At 54.8% G+C, this 16737-nt stretch overlaps 1 protein-coding gene across 1 annotated transcript; it reads right to left on the bottom strand.

Annotated features, from left to right (window-relative positions):
* Positions 1-861: 861 nt before the first annotated feature.
* On the bottom strand, positions 862-16382 carry EMX1 (empty spiracles homeobox 1; the record flags this gene model as incomplete). Its single annotated transcript, XM_080711731.1, has 3 exons — positions 862-1029; positions 10256-10440; positions 15869-16382. The coding sequence occupies 3 exons, from the start codon at positions 16380-16382 to the stop codon at positions 862-864; spliced, it is 867 nt and encodes a 288-aa protein (XP_080567857.1).
* Positions 16383-16737: the final 355 nt, after the last annotated feature.

Below are 16737 nucleotides of genomic sequence, written 5' to 3'. Positions count from 1 at the left end.
CCAGAGGTTCTCTAAAGATAAGAAGCATTGTGTGTGGCCAGGACTTAGGGCTAGGACTGTCAACCACTGAGAATGGCATCCCCCCAAACCCCCCACCCCAGCTTCTTTCCTATGGTTTCTCCACCAGAAAAAAGTCACTGGAGTCTCTAAGCATTAGACCTCTCTCCCTCCCCCATGGAGGTACCAGGTCCTGATTCCCACCCCTAAAAGAGTTTGTAAAGACCTGGGGCTAACCTCCCTCAGAACACAGGTATCCCTGACCTATGTCTAGACTCGCTTTCTCCTGCTGGGGAGATGGAGTTAAGAAGCCAGGGTCAACCGCCCCTAACAGAGAAGAGGAAGCAGATAGACCTTGTCCTGTTCAGCACCTCAACGCAGGCTCCCAGCCTGGGAGCACACTTGCTGTGCCAGCCCCCACTGTCCCCCAGAACCAAAAGCACCACCCCAAGCTCCGGGGTTGGAGCTGGATGCCTATGTCATTAGAGAGAGACTTTTATTATTCCCATAGGGAAGGGAGACACGAGGGGATCACTAAGAACTACAGCAGGTGCCTGGAAAATAAATTAAAACAGAAATACATCAAAACAAAAAGGAGATAAGAGGAAGGGAGAGCAGCTGGGGGGTCTGCGTGGCAGGCAGCACCCCCCCAGGCAGGTGCTCCAAAGGCCGAGCAGTCCCAGGCCTCAGCCAGCCCATTTCTTGTCCCTCTGTCGGTGATGGCCCCAGGCTCCAAGCCCTGTGGGCCCGTGACTCCAGGCCTCCCTGCGGCCTGGCCAGGGAGTGGCCAGAGTCCAGCGTGGGCCCCGGGGGCCTGGCCAGCAGCAAGCAGCATTCTGCCCTCACGGGTTGGCGGCTGCTCCCCTAGTCATTGGAGGTGACGTCGATGTCCTCCCCGTTGGCCTGCTTGGTGGCGATGCGCCACCGGTTGATGTGGTGGGAACCTTTCTTCTTCTGCTCAGACTCGGGCCCTTCTTCCTCCAGCTTCTGCCGTTTGTACTTTGTCCTCCGGTTCTGGAACCACACCTTCACCTGGGCCAAGGAAGGAGGGGGTACAGATGAGAAACACCCAGCAAGCCCCCAGCATAGCCAAGAGCCTGGGGAAACTGAGGCTACCCAGTGTCAGGACCCCCAGGCCAAGGTCCTCTGAACTGCCCTTCTAGCTGAGAGTGAGGTGGGCAGGAAGCTGGGCCGGTGAGGACCCTTGTCCCAACAAAGGCAAAGGAGGGGACATGCAGCTGCTGAGCATCCTGGGTCCTGCAGCCACAGCAGAGCACGAGAGCAGAACAGAAAGCTGGGTTCCACTGACTCCTCGAGAAAAGAACCCTTCAGAGTAAACAGCAAATGCAAGAACACGTGACATGACGATCTATGGCCTGGGTCTCCAGGAGCTCCCAGACGGCCTAAAGTGGACCCCACCCCCCATTCCTAGGGTCACGGAACCTCCTCAGGCGGCTTTGATTCCACCTGCTATCTGTCTCCTTCATCAGGGGCCCTTCCTTAGCAGACTGGGATGGAATCCCCTGCCCCTTTATCAGAGATAGAGTTGTCCAGGCCAGATCCGGGCAGTGGGGAGCGCTGGTCCCTTGGAGGCCAGTTTCTCAGGATAGTCTGAAGCCCACAGTGAGCCCCTGTCCTTACACACGAGGATGGGAGGAGGTGTGACTGAGGTCCCACCGAGAGCACTGCTCTCGCCTTCAAGGCTCTGGGCCTACCATCCCTTCAGCACTGACCCCTGTTGCCCAATAGAAGAACAGTCAGGAAAAATTCTGGGGACAGAAGCAGACTCAGGCTCCCGTTTGAACACAGTGACACACACACACACACACACACACACACACACACACACACACACACACGTCAGGCAGCAAGAGCTCCAGCAAGGGGATGGGTGGGATTCAAAGAGGCTGGATGAGCATCCTCCATGACAGGGGAGGGGCCGGACACCCCTCTCTTCCTCCTCCAGGGTTTCCTTGGTGTCCAGGACACAGCCTTTAACATCCTCCTTGGCGTGGCCCAGGAGGATCCTGGCTCACCAAGCAGCCTCTGCACTTGTGCACTGTGGAGAAAGCCCTTCTTCTGCCTGGTGTGGTGGCGCATACTTGTAATCTCAGTACTTGGGAGGCTGAGACAGGAGGAGCACAAGTTCGAGGACAGTCTCGGCAAGTAGTAAGACTCTAATCAACCTAGCGAGGCACTGTTTCCAAATAAAAATAAAATTGGGTTGGGGGTGTGGCTTGGAGGTAGACTGCCACTGGGTTTAATCCCCAGTACCACAAAGGGGGGGGCGAGGAAGAGAGAAAGAAAGCCCTTCTCCATCAGTGGCACCTCACTACATGGCTCCTCACTTTGCTCTGCTGAGCCAGGCCAGCCTAACCCTCCCCCAGCCCAGAGCTGGCAGGAGGAGCCTGGGTACCCACCTTGGCCAAGTCCCTTCCCCTCTTTGGGCCTAAGTCCCTCATGCACAGAAATGTGTTTGGGATCCTTGTGGCTCCAGGGCACCTCCTGGACTCTTGCTCCAGACATCCTTGGGGGGAGGGGAGCAGGGAGGGCAGGCGCGCAAGGCACGGGTGGTTTCCTGGAAATGTCAGCGCATTCAGAAGCACGTAGGTGCTGCCAGCTGCAGCTGCGCAGACGGTGTGGGTAAGCTGTGTGTGTGGCATGGTACTGAGCACTTCAGTTCTGGCAGCAGCGGTGACTGCTGAGGGGAGATCTTGAGTCCTTAGAAAAACCAGCCAGTCCAGCCCTGGAAGGCAAGCAGGACCTTAACCATTCAGCCAGGAGGCAGTAGCCAGAAGCAGACCTGGCATCCTGGCCCTGGGGAGGGTGTCATGCTCAGTATGTGCGCCCCCCTCTGCCCCCCAGATGCTCCTCTCTATCCCGTCCATAGAGCCACCCCTGCAGAGTCTCTGTCACAACCTCCTCTGCCCAGGTTTCCCCAGCACCATCTGTCCTGTCCCTGGATTCTAGAGCGCAAGGCTGGGCTGAAGGCACCTGGGCTGGGTGCTCACAGAGCAGCCGGTGCCTGGGAGGGGCTGGCCCAGGAAGATGGGGTGCCTGGCCTCAGTAGGTGGCGGAGAGCAGCTAGGGAAACAGTAGCTTGCATGGCTCACCTCAGGTAGACAGGGGAGGATGACAAATGCTCTGGCCACGGAGCCTCTGGATTCCATGGCTGCCTACCCTTGAGCACGGGGCTGCCCAGGCCCCTGGATGGTTTCCAGCACAGCCAATTGGCACTGGTCCTGGACCCTGCCCTCCACCCCAAAGCCTGCTGTGGCGGTGCCAGCCAGTGGGCGGGCCAGCTCGCCCTCCCTCCTGGGTGTGACTCAGGGCTGTGTGCGAGGCTGGGGTGTCATTTCTGAGAAGCCTAAGTGGGCTGGCCGAGGGTGAGCACCACATGAGGGTGGACAGCAGGGGCGGAGGGCCCCTTTCTGCACCTTCCTCCCCACACGCTCCCAAATCTTCTGGAGACTGACAACCATACTGGCCTCGAGGGGATGGACACAGCCTGCGACCCTTGTCAACAACCACGGCCCAAAGAAGGAAAGTGCCGAGGTGCCACTGCAGGCGCAGGACATGTTTTCAGGCCAGGGGCAGCTTCCTGGCACACCAAGTGAAAGGGGCTTCAGATCATTTTTTCCATGAAAACCCTGGGGTCACGGAGGAGGCTCTCTAGAAACAAGGAACAACTTCTCCCTAGGCAGCCTGGCTATCTTCCGGAGGACAGGCTTGGGCTGAGTGTCCAGATGCTGTTTACAAAGACTCTAATAACAGGGGAGGCTTATGACTTCATACCGTCAGTGAAAAAGCCGGGGTGCACAGTTCTGGCACAGCGTGACCACAAACACAGAAACAAAAATCTATGCATGTAGGGATACGACTAGAAGGGAATGTACTCAAGCTGTGGGTGACTTTTCTTTCTTCTTCCTGAGTTTCTGATTTTTTTTAATGCGTTACTAATGATGATATTTTTACTTGGGGTTAAAAAAAAAAAAGAAGGAACTGGGCTCTCACTGTAGTAGGAGATGAGAGTAATACCGCATGGCCTTCCAGCAAGGCAACTCTAGGGACATCTGTAGAGGACAAGGGGCTAAGAGGGAAAGTAGATCATACAGTATGACCCCCAGTTCTATGGAAGCCAGCCTTAGGAGGCTGCACCGTTCTGCAAGGGTCTCCATATCCAACACCCACACACTACTCACCCCTCTCTAGGCCCCAAAGGCACAGTAGGAATGTTGGCTAGAGGACTCCCCCACCCAGCTTGACCCTTCTGGGCTTAGAGAGAGGTACCGCGTGATTTCATTGAGTGTCTCTTGGTTTCTTAGTGAAGCCAGATCCTTCCAAAACTCTCCACTTTTGCCTGAGCTGCCCAACCTGGAATACTCTCTCCTGGCCTTTGAGACCCTGCTCAGATGATACTAGATGGGACCCTCCCCATTTTTCCCTCCTCAATATGTTTTCCTGGTCTCAGTAACAGTGGCTTTAGCTGCATGCTAATCTGTTTGACCCAAAGCAGTATATAAGTTGGCTTTAGACTCCTAGGGGCCCACCCAGAAGGCCAGTTCTGTGTATGGTCATCCAACTAGACAGAGGTGAGGTGACCTAGCCTAGAACATTAGACCAGAACTGGAAGATGGAAAATCAGAGACTCCAGTCTACTCAGAAAAGGGAAGTGGGAAAGGTTGAATGGTGGAGAGAAGGGATCCTTTTTTACTTAGATCAGTAGACACTTTTGCAAGAGTGTCAGTTCTTAATTCTCCCCATGATAGGCTGGATCAACCACTTCTGGGAGGAAGCGGGGGTGGGAAACCCAGTGTTGCAAAGATCAAGACTCAACCTGAGTCAGGCAGGATCAAGATAGGACTGCTGTGGGTGAATGGACACATGGATTCATTAGAGGATTTGTTGATGTATGCATTATGAATTAAGGCGTGTGTATTAAAATATGAATGGACAAATTAACTTTAAAAAGGCAAGCAAATGATAGTTCCAGCCAACATTTCAGAGCTGCTCATACCTAACTTTTGAATAGTTTGCTATTTTGAATGAAGGGGGTCTGGATCCCTCTTTTTCACCACTCCCCCAATCTTAGTATATTGCAAATGGAAGGAACAGTAGGTCTAGGTCTCTGCATATTTTCAGGGGAATGCCTGTCCTGTCCTCAAGGAGCTCCAATATCCTTATCAAGATCCTGTAGCTCTGACATAGGAAGTCCTCCTTATGTTTTACTGTTATCTCTTCTGCTTTAATTTAAGCATGTCTTCTTATTCTGTCATTCTTAGACACAGAAAAAGTCCTCAGAATAGATAGCAGCTTGGAGACATCAATCACGTCACCCCTCAGCCTGCTCTCCCCTCTGTCCTGTCCCAGAGGGATCCACTGCCTATCATCTGATCAGGCTGGTGTTTCCATGGTCAGAGTCAAGCTAATACCATACTAATGTCAACCCTCACTCCACCAAGCTAAGGTCACTGCCAACTCCCTACTAACCATATCCCTGACTCTTCCTAAGCTTTCTTGTCTCCTCGTCCCTCAGCCCATCCTGACTCTTTACCCTCACTTTCAGGGAGACATTACAAAATGAACCTGCATCCCCAGGGCCTGTCCCCTTTCCTAGCTCCTCAAAGAACCATGCCACCCTCCCTCAGCCTCTTCTCACCACACCACACAAGACTCCTGAAACATCCGAGATGTTCTCTTGGAGAAGAGCCAAGTCTTAGAGAAGGGATGTCACCCCAGAACCACAGAGAGCTAGTCACAAAGGTCTCTTGACTTTTCCCTAAAATTCAAGTAATTCAATATCTCCCTCTCATCCATTCTCCAAAGAGCAGAAAATTCCAGGGCAAGAAGGAATCCCCAGAAACCACCTTTCCATGTCTGTAGATGGAAGAGCCAATAGGTAGATGACTATATCCTCCAACCTCCCAAGGCCTCTCTCTGTCCCTGCTCTCAGGCTGCAAGATGGCAGCTAATTTGACAGTGCCTTCTCCATCTTAACCTGCCCATCTAAAATCCTCCTCTTCCTTCCCTCCAACCTAGAATCCCATTCATCCCTCCAAGCCTTTTAGATTGGAGGCTTCCTGGGAACCTTCTACCCATCCCAGTCTCCCCTGACCTCCCAGCCCACAGCTGTAACCTCAAGACAACTTTAGCCGCTCATTCTGTGCACGATCCCCAAGTGGCCACACTTTGCATGTAGTCTACCACTAAATAATATGGCCAAGGTCAAGGGCCACATCTCTACATCCTCTTCTCTCACAACTCAGGCAAAGTCAAAGCCAGGCAAGATTGAGAGATATCCGCTGACCTGTTCAGATCAGCAGGAGCAGCTGGAAACACTGACCACTGATTAGCCAGGAGCAACCTGGTTCTTTTACTTGCCCTAAAACTAACAAACCCCCTACACATAACAATCACACAAGAGACACTCATGTCATGTGACCACGTGACTGCCTACTGTCATTGGATCAGTATCCATGATAGGACATTTGGACATCAATCACAGCAAGCCACCCTGTGCCTCACATCTATTGTACACACACTGCATACGCTCATCACACTCCAGACCCTGATCTGCCCAAGTGTGTCCAGCCAGCCACTGGGACTGAAACTCAGATGTGCACCTTCCAGAACATGTGCCAGGGTTTCATCACAGCAGCGGGGAGCAAAGCAATAGAACCCGAGAGAGAACTGGCTCTTGCCCAGGGCTCTTCTATCTCCTTGGTTAATCCACTGGCCAGCCCAGCACAAATACTGCTCCCCACTGAATGCAGAGCTCTATGTCAACAAAGCTGCAGAGTTACCCACCTCCTAGCACCTTGTCCTGAGCTCTGGGAGCACACAGTGATATGTTTAACCCAAAGTTTTATCTACAAATTGGTGTTTGTATTAATCAACAAACCAGCAGGGAGGGGACAGTGACATCAGATACCAAGTGGAATGACTGATGAAGTTAGTGTTCACATCTGTGTGGAATCAAAAGAAAATTTCCCATTCATTTAATATCTGTGTATTGAGCAGCTACTCCATTGCTGGGCACTGAACCAGGACCCATGAGAAATAAGACAGGCTTGGCCTCTTCCCATAGCCCAGATTTCCAGGCCTATTGTTCATCAGAACCATCCAGAGAGCTATTTTAATCCCCCCCCCTCGGGCCCCATCCTGGATCTCCTCCTAAGAGAATCCCCTGGTTGAGGCCCAGGATTCTGTATTTTAAGATTTCCCTGAGAGATGGATACAGCTGGTCTACAGATTGATATTTGCACATGACAGATAATTAAACAAGTAATAACAGCAAAATGTGATGCATATTATGATAGGTAGGGGATATACTGTGAGTTCTGAGAACATGGAGGAGGGATTATACAGAAACACAGAGAAGTAGAATATAGATGAGCCAGAGAAACTCTGAGCTGAAGAGAATGCTGGAATTCATTTCATTCACTCTCACAGATATAGCAACTGAGGCCCAGAGAGAAGACAAAGCCAGAGCTGATGAGATGATAGATAACCATCAGCAGACATATCAGATGCTGTCAGTTGCTAATAACTTTGGAGAGAAGAGATTTGAGATAGATGGTGAATGCTGGAGGGAGGTAAAACAAAATAGATGCTAAAAAGATAATCAATGGATGGGCAAATAAGAGGTACTGTTGGGAAGGACATGAAATCAACAGAAATTAGGAAATACAAATCAACCAGTTTGGGGGAGGGGGCTTAATAAGAATAGGCAGATATCGATGATCGCTATAAAATAGCTACCCATGACGGACAGACTAGAGAACTCTGGGTGACAAATGTAAATATGGACAGAAATACATAGCAGGGGCTGATGGTCGATACTGACAGTCAATAGCTGAAAAGGACAGGTAAGCTTGCTGGTAAATACTGAGAGAAGGGATAGTTAATGATACAGCCTAGGTCCTGATGATAAGTTAGGAGGGCAACAGGAGGATAACTATAATGGAGATTAGATGTGGCAGGAAGACCACTGGCCTAGGGAACACCCAGGTTTGGATCTTATTATATCACTAACTTGACCTATTCCTTTAAACAAAGGAAAGGAAAGGAAGGGACTGGGGCTGGGAATAATATTATTTGGGTTCATGGTGCTTTAAACTTTTGAATAATTTATTTTCTCGGTGAGGGAACCAGAGCTCAGAGAGATTAAATAACTTGTCTAGGGTCACACAGCCCAACAGTTAACAGGGAAGTGAGTATTTGAAGTCATGCCCACTTGACTGTGGGGCTCTGCCTGGTCCATCTCTCCATCTCAGGATCCTCATCTAGAAAGATAGGCAGCTACAAGGAGACTCTAGGTTCAAACCTCCCCTAGTTCTATTATTTTGTTATTATTCCATATGTAAAAGGCAGCTCATTTACAGGGGGAACAAGATTAGCCATGAGTTCTGAGCAATAGTGAAGCTGGATATATTACGATATTTTATGCAGTTTTGTTCTAAATATATGTTGGAATGTCTCACAAGAAAAATGAAAGAAACAATCAGCCCATTTACTAACTGGCATTGTTAGGAGCAAATATTGACAGGCAGCTAGGTTCAGATTGAAAAAAAAACTTAATTAAAAATGCTCTCACTGAGCTAAAAAATTGAAAGTTTAAAAACAATGACATTATTTCAACAAGTGCTAATCTGTAGGTGGTGGGATTATAAACTGTTTTGTTTTCTTACATTTCTGCAATTAAAATATAATAAATATTACATTTTAAATGAAGTTAATTATAAACACCATTCCTAACTTGACACCTTGTTCAAAATAATCATTTTAAAAACAGTTTGCCAGGAGAGAAAAGAGGTGTCATTTTATTAACTTATTTTCTTAACATTGCTTTCCTTAAAACATTTTTAAAATTAACTCCGTTGCTTCGTAAATTTTTTCTCTGCAGTTGGAACAGCCAACTAGGAAATCTGACAACACAAGGGTCCTGCGGTGGAGCCGGGAAAGATGCCTTGGTTAACTGGGACAGAGACTGCCTCAATGGCCAGAAAACCAGGACAGCTGCTGGAGCTGGAGTGGGGGCTGCAGTTAGGGTCTCTGCTTCCACCATTAGGCCCCCTTCATACTCCAGTTGCTAATGGGAGGCCCCAGGCTGCCCCCACCCCAGCAGGGCCTATGCCTCCTCACTGCGGAGGGTTGGGTGAGTATAGTGTGTAGCAGGGGGCGAGGTGGGGAGGAGGAGCAGTGGAATCTGCAGCCAGGTGGGAGCTGCTGGGCAGTGGGCGCCCACCTCTCTCATTCGATAATCTGGGAGCTGGCAGAGAAGGATGGCCGGGCACTAAATCAGCCTCCCAGGGCCGAAGGTCGCTCAGCATCCGGCACATCCGCCCAGCATGGACCAAATGCTCATGCCGTGCTTCCAAAGTCCTGACAACGAGCCCCAATCTGCCTTCCTACAACTTCTGTCTACTTTAAGATATTTTTAATTATCAATGACAAAAATAGCACATGATAATATCTGTCATTTCACTCACCCAGTTCGGGCACCTCCAGCCCCACTAGAGTGTATCTCCCTCCCCATCCACTCCACAGCCCTTGCAGGTAGGGCTCGCACAGTTCTGCGGGAGGGAGCCCAGGGGTCTGCACCTCCCCAGGCCTCTCAGAGACTCCGCGTGCTCCCACCTCGGCCCCCCCACAGCCCTAGCAGCTCGCCGGCGCAGGGATCTGCGCCTCTCTGCGACCCCAGGCAGGAGCCAGCCCCTCCCCGGGTCCCTCTGCTTCAGACTCCGAGGGAGTAAGGACGCCCGGGCTTTCTCCCCACCCTACACGGGCTCGCAGGCGGGCAGTCGAGGCCTGGCCAGCTTTGCCCTGGAGCCGGGTCATCCCGCAGAACTGAGTGCGTCCCACCGCAGCGCCGGGAGAGGGGCGGCGAAGCCAGGGCCGAGACCCGCACGGGTGGACCGGACGGTGTTGCCCCCCCACCCCCAGGCCGTCCTTGGCCTCCCGGGAAACTTCAGGACCCAATGCAAACGCCGTGTGCACCTACTCCGTCTGCCTCCTGCTGGCTCCTCCGCGATGGGTAAAGTTCGCCGGCCTCCGCAGGCTGGGCACAGTCGCAGCCCAGGGGCTCTAAGGACAAGGTTGGCTCAAGCGCCGCGTGGGTGGCATTTGGAACCCGCAGGGAGGACTGGGTCCGAGCTAGTGCCGAACTCCTGGCCGCCGCTGCCCCGCCCGCCCCACGTCCCCCGGCTCCCGGAGCCTCTAGGGCCCCCGGGCCCGCCGTGGCCCGGGTGGTCCTTACCTGCGTCTCGGAGAGGCTGAGACTGCCGGCCAGCTGCTTCCGCTCGGCGCCCACCACGTAGTGGTTCTTCTCGAAGGCGCGCTCCAGCCGCAGCAGCTGCGAAGGCGAGAAGGCCGTGCGGATCCGCTTGGGCTTGCGCGCGAAGGGGCCGTGGAGAAGCAGCCCGTCCTGGGGCACGTCGCTCGCTGCAGCACCAGCAGCAGGTACAGACAGAGAGAAGGGGCGCCGTGAGCTGTAGACCGGCAGCTCTGCCGTCCCCCAGCGCCCGCGCTCGGCCACCCTCTTCAGTCCTTGACTGCCCTTTCTCTTTGGCCACCCAACTCCGCCAGGCTTTCCAGCACCTTCCTACAGTCCAGAGGACCACTCTCTTGGGGGCCAAGAGACCAGCTCTGTACTGCCGAGGCCCTGACCGGCACAAATCCACAGTGCCTGAAGCAGCCAAAGAGGCCAATTCCCCCTTTTCTGGCCTTTCCCAGCTGCACCTGGCCCCAATGATTTGCTTTTAGCTGATCAAAAAGCATCCCCTTCCAAAAAGATAGTAGAGGCAGGTTAGGAAGGTGACCAGAGGGGCCTCAAGGCAAGCAGAAAGAGAAGGTACCCAAGGACTCTCCCTCACAGCTGTTTAAACCAGTCTTGCAGCTAAATTTTCAGGCTACTAGCTCCTTATAAACTACTGCCAGCATGCTCAGGCTCTATCTTGGAAGAGTAAAAGTAGGCCAGGTCAACTGTGCAGCGGCTAGGTCAACTGTCCAGAGATCTAAAGTCCAGCTCCTTCTTCCCCCTTGCCTCACCTCTCTCTCCCTAGGTCTTAGGCTGTCTGGAGGCCCAGGCTCAAGGGTAAAACGCTGTCCTCAGAGGAAAATCTAACTTCTCTAGTTGGAAAACGGCCCCCCTTCATCCCTAAATAGCCCCATGCTCAAGGAACATGTGAATAAATATCTAGATGTCATCTTTCTAGTATATGCATATATAGGTATATTGGTTTCTGCACAGGCATGTTTAACTATATGCTCCTGTGTTCCTGGTCCCCTCCTCCCATCTACTTAATAGGGTTTTCAGAATGTAACTGTCCCTTGGCAAATGTTGTACTCAGCTCATACACTCGGACAACTGGATGAGGCTGGGGTGGCATCAGGAGGTTCAAAAGCCTTCTGTGGGGCTTTAGCCCACAGCCCACAGCCCCAGCGAACCCCTCCCACAATCTCTGATTTTAGGTACACATGCTCACAGACCAGAAACAAGCCCTGACCACATCGTCCACGGATCCTCACACAGTGGCAGGCAACAGCCCCCTGACCCACCACCAACACAGAGCCCTAGATGGAATGTTTTGACAGAGTTCGCTGTTGAGATTGACTGATCCAATTAATTTCTTCCTACTGGTTTGACTCAATGTGACCCGCAGTTTTCCTCTTAAGACAATGACCTGGACAATTCAGTTGAGAGCTCCCCTATCTGGAGATAGCTACGTAAGTAAGTAAAGCACAGGCGTAGCATTGAGATGCCATTGCTAAAACTCTCCAGGTAACTGTTCCATCCCTCTGCTGGTGGAAGGCCTGACCTTACTTTTTTCTAGTCCCTGGATTTTAGAGATTTACACGGGCCAATTTTATTGCTGGGATTTTCTTTGACTCACAGTCACCTGGGATGTAGGGGCTAGTACCTGGGGGAAACAAAGTCACTAACCTCTAGTCACTTTATCCATTTTAAGTGGCTGAATCTGGGCTGTTATAAGAGAGGGTGAGAGGACAGCACATCCAGCGAGCCATTCAACATGGGGGCAGGCCCACCCGGAGGCAGACTGAAGGAAGAGCAGTTGGAGAGGTGGGGGGGGGGTAGGTGGTAGTGGGCCAGAGACAGTGAGGAGGAGAAAAAGAGAAGTCTGCTCCAGGGGAAATGAGAAAGATTAAAGTCTCTGGGGTAAAGACCAATGTGGCAGGCCAGGGAGAAGTGAGAGAGATGGGTGAGAAGCTCACTGATGTTTTAAATGAGTTGCTTCAAAACACAACTTTTGTTTTGGTGAAGTCTCAGCAGTAGTTCCCTCTGGACAAAAGAATGGGAGAGGGAGAGAAAAAGCCCAGCCCATCTCAGCGTTCAAAGAGTTTGCTGCTGGCTGGGCTGATTTGCAGTAGGGAAAGGTCCCGTGGGTATGAGCGAGTGGCATGCAGAGGTGTGCAGAGAAACGTGGGGCTGAGAAGGCAGGCTTGCTCTCTGCTGTAGTATGTGAGCCTTGGTAGCTGTTTTGTGATCCTGGGGTATATGTCAGGCACCTGGGTGGTGAGCTGGAGTGCTGTTTGTCTTTATAAACCAAGAGTGGGGCATGGCAGCAAGAAACTCTACCCTTCTGACATACATACTATTTACCTCGGGTCTGGCTACTTTGAGAGAGCTAAGTTGGTTGGGGTCTACCTCACTAAAAGAGCGGCCCCAGTGCATTGTAAGGCCCTACTGTGGCTGACATGGTACGTTGTCCCGGTCTATGTCCATATATATGCAGAAACAAAGTAATTCTTCTAACCCAACATGAAGAAGTGGGAGGCTGAAAATTGACGAAAAATGCTGATAAATGATGATGGGGCCGATTCCAAAAGAAACAGGGCTCTTCCCAGCAAGAAAGAGGATGTTTAGTACAAAACTAAGCAACCCAAGACACTGATCAAATTGCTGCGGTTTCTACAAGGCTAAGGGTGCCTTGGGTTCCTGTGCACCTGGGCCTCTCACTCTGAATGCAACCCTTCCTTCTACCTACTGCCATCTCTACATTTCTGCTTCCCTTCTGGACAGAAGGGCAAAGCAAGCTCGGGTGCAGCCTCTGTGGATGCAGTAATTCCAGACTGCGGGAATGGGCTGTCACCTTCCGATTAAGGTGGAAACGAGGAAGGAGGCTGGCATAGCCCTCCCAGAGTTGGGAAATGAACATCCCCCACCCCTCCAGTTTTCCGCACAGCCTCTCCTTGCGGGTCTCTTCAAGGTAATGTCCGGGAACTAGCAATAGAGACTCCCAGGAAAGAGGCAGCCAGAAGCAGGAGCTAGAATCTCGAAGCGTCCAGGGATGGAGCCGCAGTCCTAGCTGGGGAGACCGGCGAAGGGGTTCCCTGCCGGATTACCAGTGCGGAGGGGCCTGGGGCTAGGACCGGGAGAGGCAGGCCAGGCGGCGGAGATAACCTCCTTCTCCTCCGGCCGGAACAAAGGCGCCCTTTGAAGACTCGGCCCATTACCATTGCCGGACCCCGAGGGCTGGGTCTCCCACAGCCCCCTCCCGGCGCCGCTTCCCGGCCCGGAAAGTTCTTGATCACGAGGAAATAGCACCGAAACGCGTCCAATCTGGCTCTGCCCTTCGGGCTTCGCGAGCGGCCCCGGGCTTCGGGGTGCTCATCTTTTCTCGGGCAGGGCGTGCGGCTCGGGGCTTCGGGGTCCTGGTCTTTTCTCTTTCACAGCCTGGCTTAGCGGAGAAGCCGCTTCCCCGCGCGCTGGGGACCGAGCGCGGGCGCATTTCTTTTTCGTTCGTGTAGGGTTTCGTTTCTTGCTATAAACCGGGCTGAAAAGAGCAACGCCAGAGACCCGGCTCTCTAGAAAACGCGGCGCCGGAGGCCCCGAGACGGCTCGGCTCCCAGCCGCCGGGCGCGGGTCGTTTTTCCGCGGCGACCCAGGGCCCAGAGCCGCGGCCTCTCAGGGTCTGGAAAGTCCTGAGGTGTCCGCCGGATTTCTGAGTTCGAAAATGCGGCCACAGTTGGCTCCATCTCCCCGTCCAGACACTATTCTTGAGAGAAAAAATCCAAACGTTTGTGCAACGCGACAGTGTACCCGCTGGGGGTGATGGATGGCTCAGAGAGCTGCCGCAGTTTTTCGGGAGTGTTTTGTGAGGAATGTATCCAGCCTCCCTGGCTGGGGATGCCCGGGGCAGGGGCTGGATCTTTCTCAGGGCACCTCTGGCCCCTCGGAACCTCGCGTCCTCGCGGGCGAGGCCAGAGGTAAGAAAAGTATCACCGAAGGCACTGGGACTTGGGATCCGAAGAAGAGGGCGCCCCTCGGGTGGCCATCTCCTGGACCGGGCTGAGCACCTGCCGCCCCTTCTCCTCCGAGCCCCCATTCCCTCAACGGTCCCCTGCACGCTGGCCTCCGGTTCTCAAAGCGCCTAAGCTCAAACTCCGGCCGGTGGCCCAAAGGTTCCGAAAAGCACACGTAGAATCGAGTCCCTCTGGGGACGGGCTTAGTTTGCTGAATCTAAATAAAACCTCATTTTATCAGTAAATATTGATTGTAAATGACAAGAACTCTTCCCAAGGTGGCTGACATCGCAGGCTTCTTCTTCTTTCTCCTTCTTCCGAATTTGGGTTGGGGCAAATCTTTGAAATCCCCAGAGAAGACAAATCTGCTCACAAAAATTCTTGTTCAAGTAATTACATTCTCAGGATCTATAGTATCCACCGGGCGGAACTGAGGGGATTGTCTGACAAATAGGACCCAGGAAAGCAGTTTTCTCTAAAACAGTCAAGCAGTTACAGCCAGAACTTCAATCGATGGTTTTTCTTTTATTACTTAAAGAACTGTGTACCATGTAACTAATTTACTCGGACCGGGCAAGAGCTGGCCTACCCTCACATTAGATCCAGAAGCCCCAAACTCCAACCAGGTCCCTTTTGTTATCGTATTAAAGTGGAATTACCTAACTCCCACTGAGCGACGGAACCTCAAGGCTGTAGCCCGGTTGACCCTAAGAAAATAAAACCAGCCACTCAAAGTAATCACTGTGCAAACCAAGGCCACTCTGGAAGGAAGACCATAAAGATACAAGAAAGAAAACGAACTCCAACAAATACAACTGGCTTTTCTTTGGGAAAGTCAGATAATTGAAGTGTGTGTGTGTGTGTGTGTGTGTGTGTGTGTGTGTCCTGTGGGCGATCTTAATTAGCAAACGGAGAGTCCTGGGCAGACTAGGGGGCTAGGACGGACTGCGACCTTAAAAGCCCCTCGCCCCGGCCCTGCTCGGGAGGACCGTCCCGGGTCCCCCCGCAGCCCGGCGGCTTCCCAGAGATGGCCCGGAGCGGAGGGAGCCCGTGCGCTGGCGCAAACCTTCCTCCGCCGGGGTGCGGGCGCCGCGTGTGACTGGGGGAAGTCGGGCCAAGGTTGCCGAGAAACATCCCGAGACCGCGGAGCACTCCGCACTGAACATTAACTCCGCGGCGCGCCCTGCCCGCTGCCCCCGCTTCCCACGGGGCCGGGCGCGCGGGTGGACTTTCCCCCGCTCGGACGAGCCGGCGAGAGCGGGTCCCTGGGCGCCGGGGGTGAGCGGCCCAGGCTCCGGCCGGGACGGCGCAGGGTGGCGAGCCCCGCGCCCTCTGCGCCCAGACGGGCTCCGTCGGGAAGAAGAGGCGAGCCAGGGGGGCCCAGAGAGGTCCCGAAGGCGCGCCGGGGCTCGGCGTCCCGCCCGCGAAAGCCTGCAAGTGCCCACCCAGCTCTGCGGGTGCGAGGCGGGCCGGCGGGGCGCGGGCGCATCCATCCCGCGGGCCTTTTCCCGGCTGGGGAGTCGCCCTCCGCGGCTCCGCCCGGCCACAACTTCTCGGCCCCGCGCGCACCCACGAGCCTCCCCGCGCCATCGCGGCCGGCACTCACCCTGGAAGCGGTGGCCGAAGAAGCGGTTCCGCAGGACCCAGGGGTAGAAGTGGAGAGGGTCCCGGTGCTGGGCGCCGAAGAAGGAGTGCGGGGGCTGCAGCGGGGAGGCGCCCAGCTGGTGCGCCGGGTGCACGGTCAGCGCGGGGTGGTTCATGGCCTCGGGGAACACGAGCTCGGGCCCTCCGTAGAGCGAGCGGCCGGCGCCCGCGGCGGCGGGGAAGCCGCTCACGAAGGCCGCCTCGGCCGCGCCGGGGTGCGGGTAGTTGAGCGCCGTGGGCCGGAGCGGCTCCTCCGAGGCGGCCGCCGCCAGGGGATGGGAGCCCGCGCCCCCGCCGCCCGCGCCCCCGCCGGCGCCGCCGTCCTTGGCCACCAGGGACTCGATGGTGAAGCCCCGCTTGGCCGCGGGCTGGAACATGGTCGCGGCCGCGGGAGCCGCGCGAGGCAGCGGGGCTCGGGGGAGCGCGCCGTGCCCGGGCGCAGCGGCCGTGCGGGGAGCGCACCCAGCCAGGCACATGCACACACGGCCGCACCGCGCCTCCCCCGCGCCCGCCCGCGCTCGGCCCCCGCCGGCCAGCCGGGTGCGGGCGGCCGCGGAGTGAGCGCGCGGGCGGGGGTCCGGCCGCCGCGCACCGCCCCGGGCGAGCTGCGGCCCCGCGGCCGGGCGGGCGGCGCCGGCGCCGGCGCGGGCTGCGAACGACCCTGCAGGCTGCGGGCTCCGCGGGGTGGCCGAGCGCCGCTCCGGCCTCCCAAGCCACGCCGGGACCGACCCCCGCCCGCGACCCTCCCGGCACTGCCCGCCGGCCCCGGCCGCCGCTCTGCGAGGCGCGAGTTAGCGGGCACCTGCCCCGCGCGCGCCCATTGGCCGCCGC

This window comes from Muscardinus avellanarius, assembly GCF_963383645.1.
Source record: "Muscardinus avellanarius genome assembly, chromosome: 15".
In the NCBI taxonomy this organism is placed as follows: domain Eukaryota; kingdom Metazoa; phylum Chordata; class Mammalia; order Rodentia; family Gliridae; genus Muscardinus; species Muscardinus avellanarius.
Note: the sequence above shows the minus strand (reverse complement) of the source record. Positions and strands in the feature narration are given on the sequence as shown.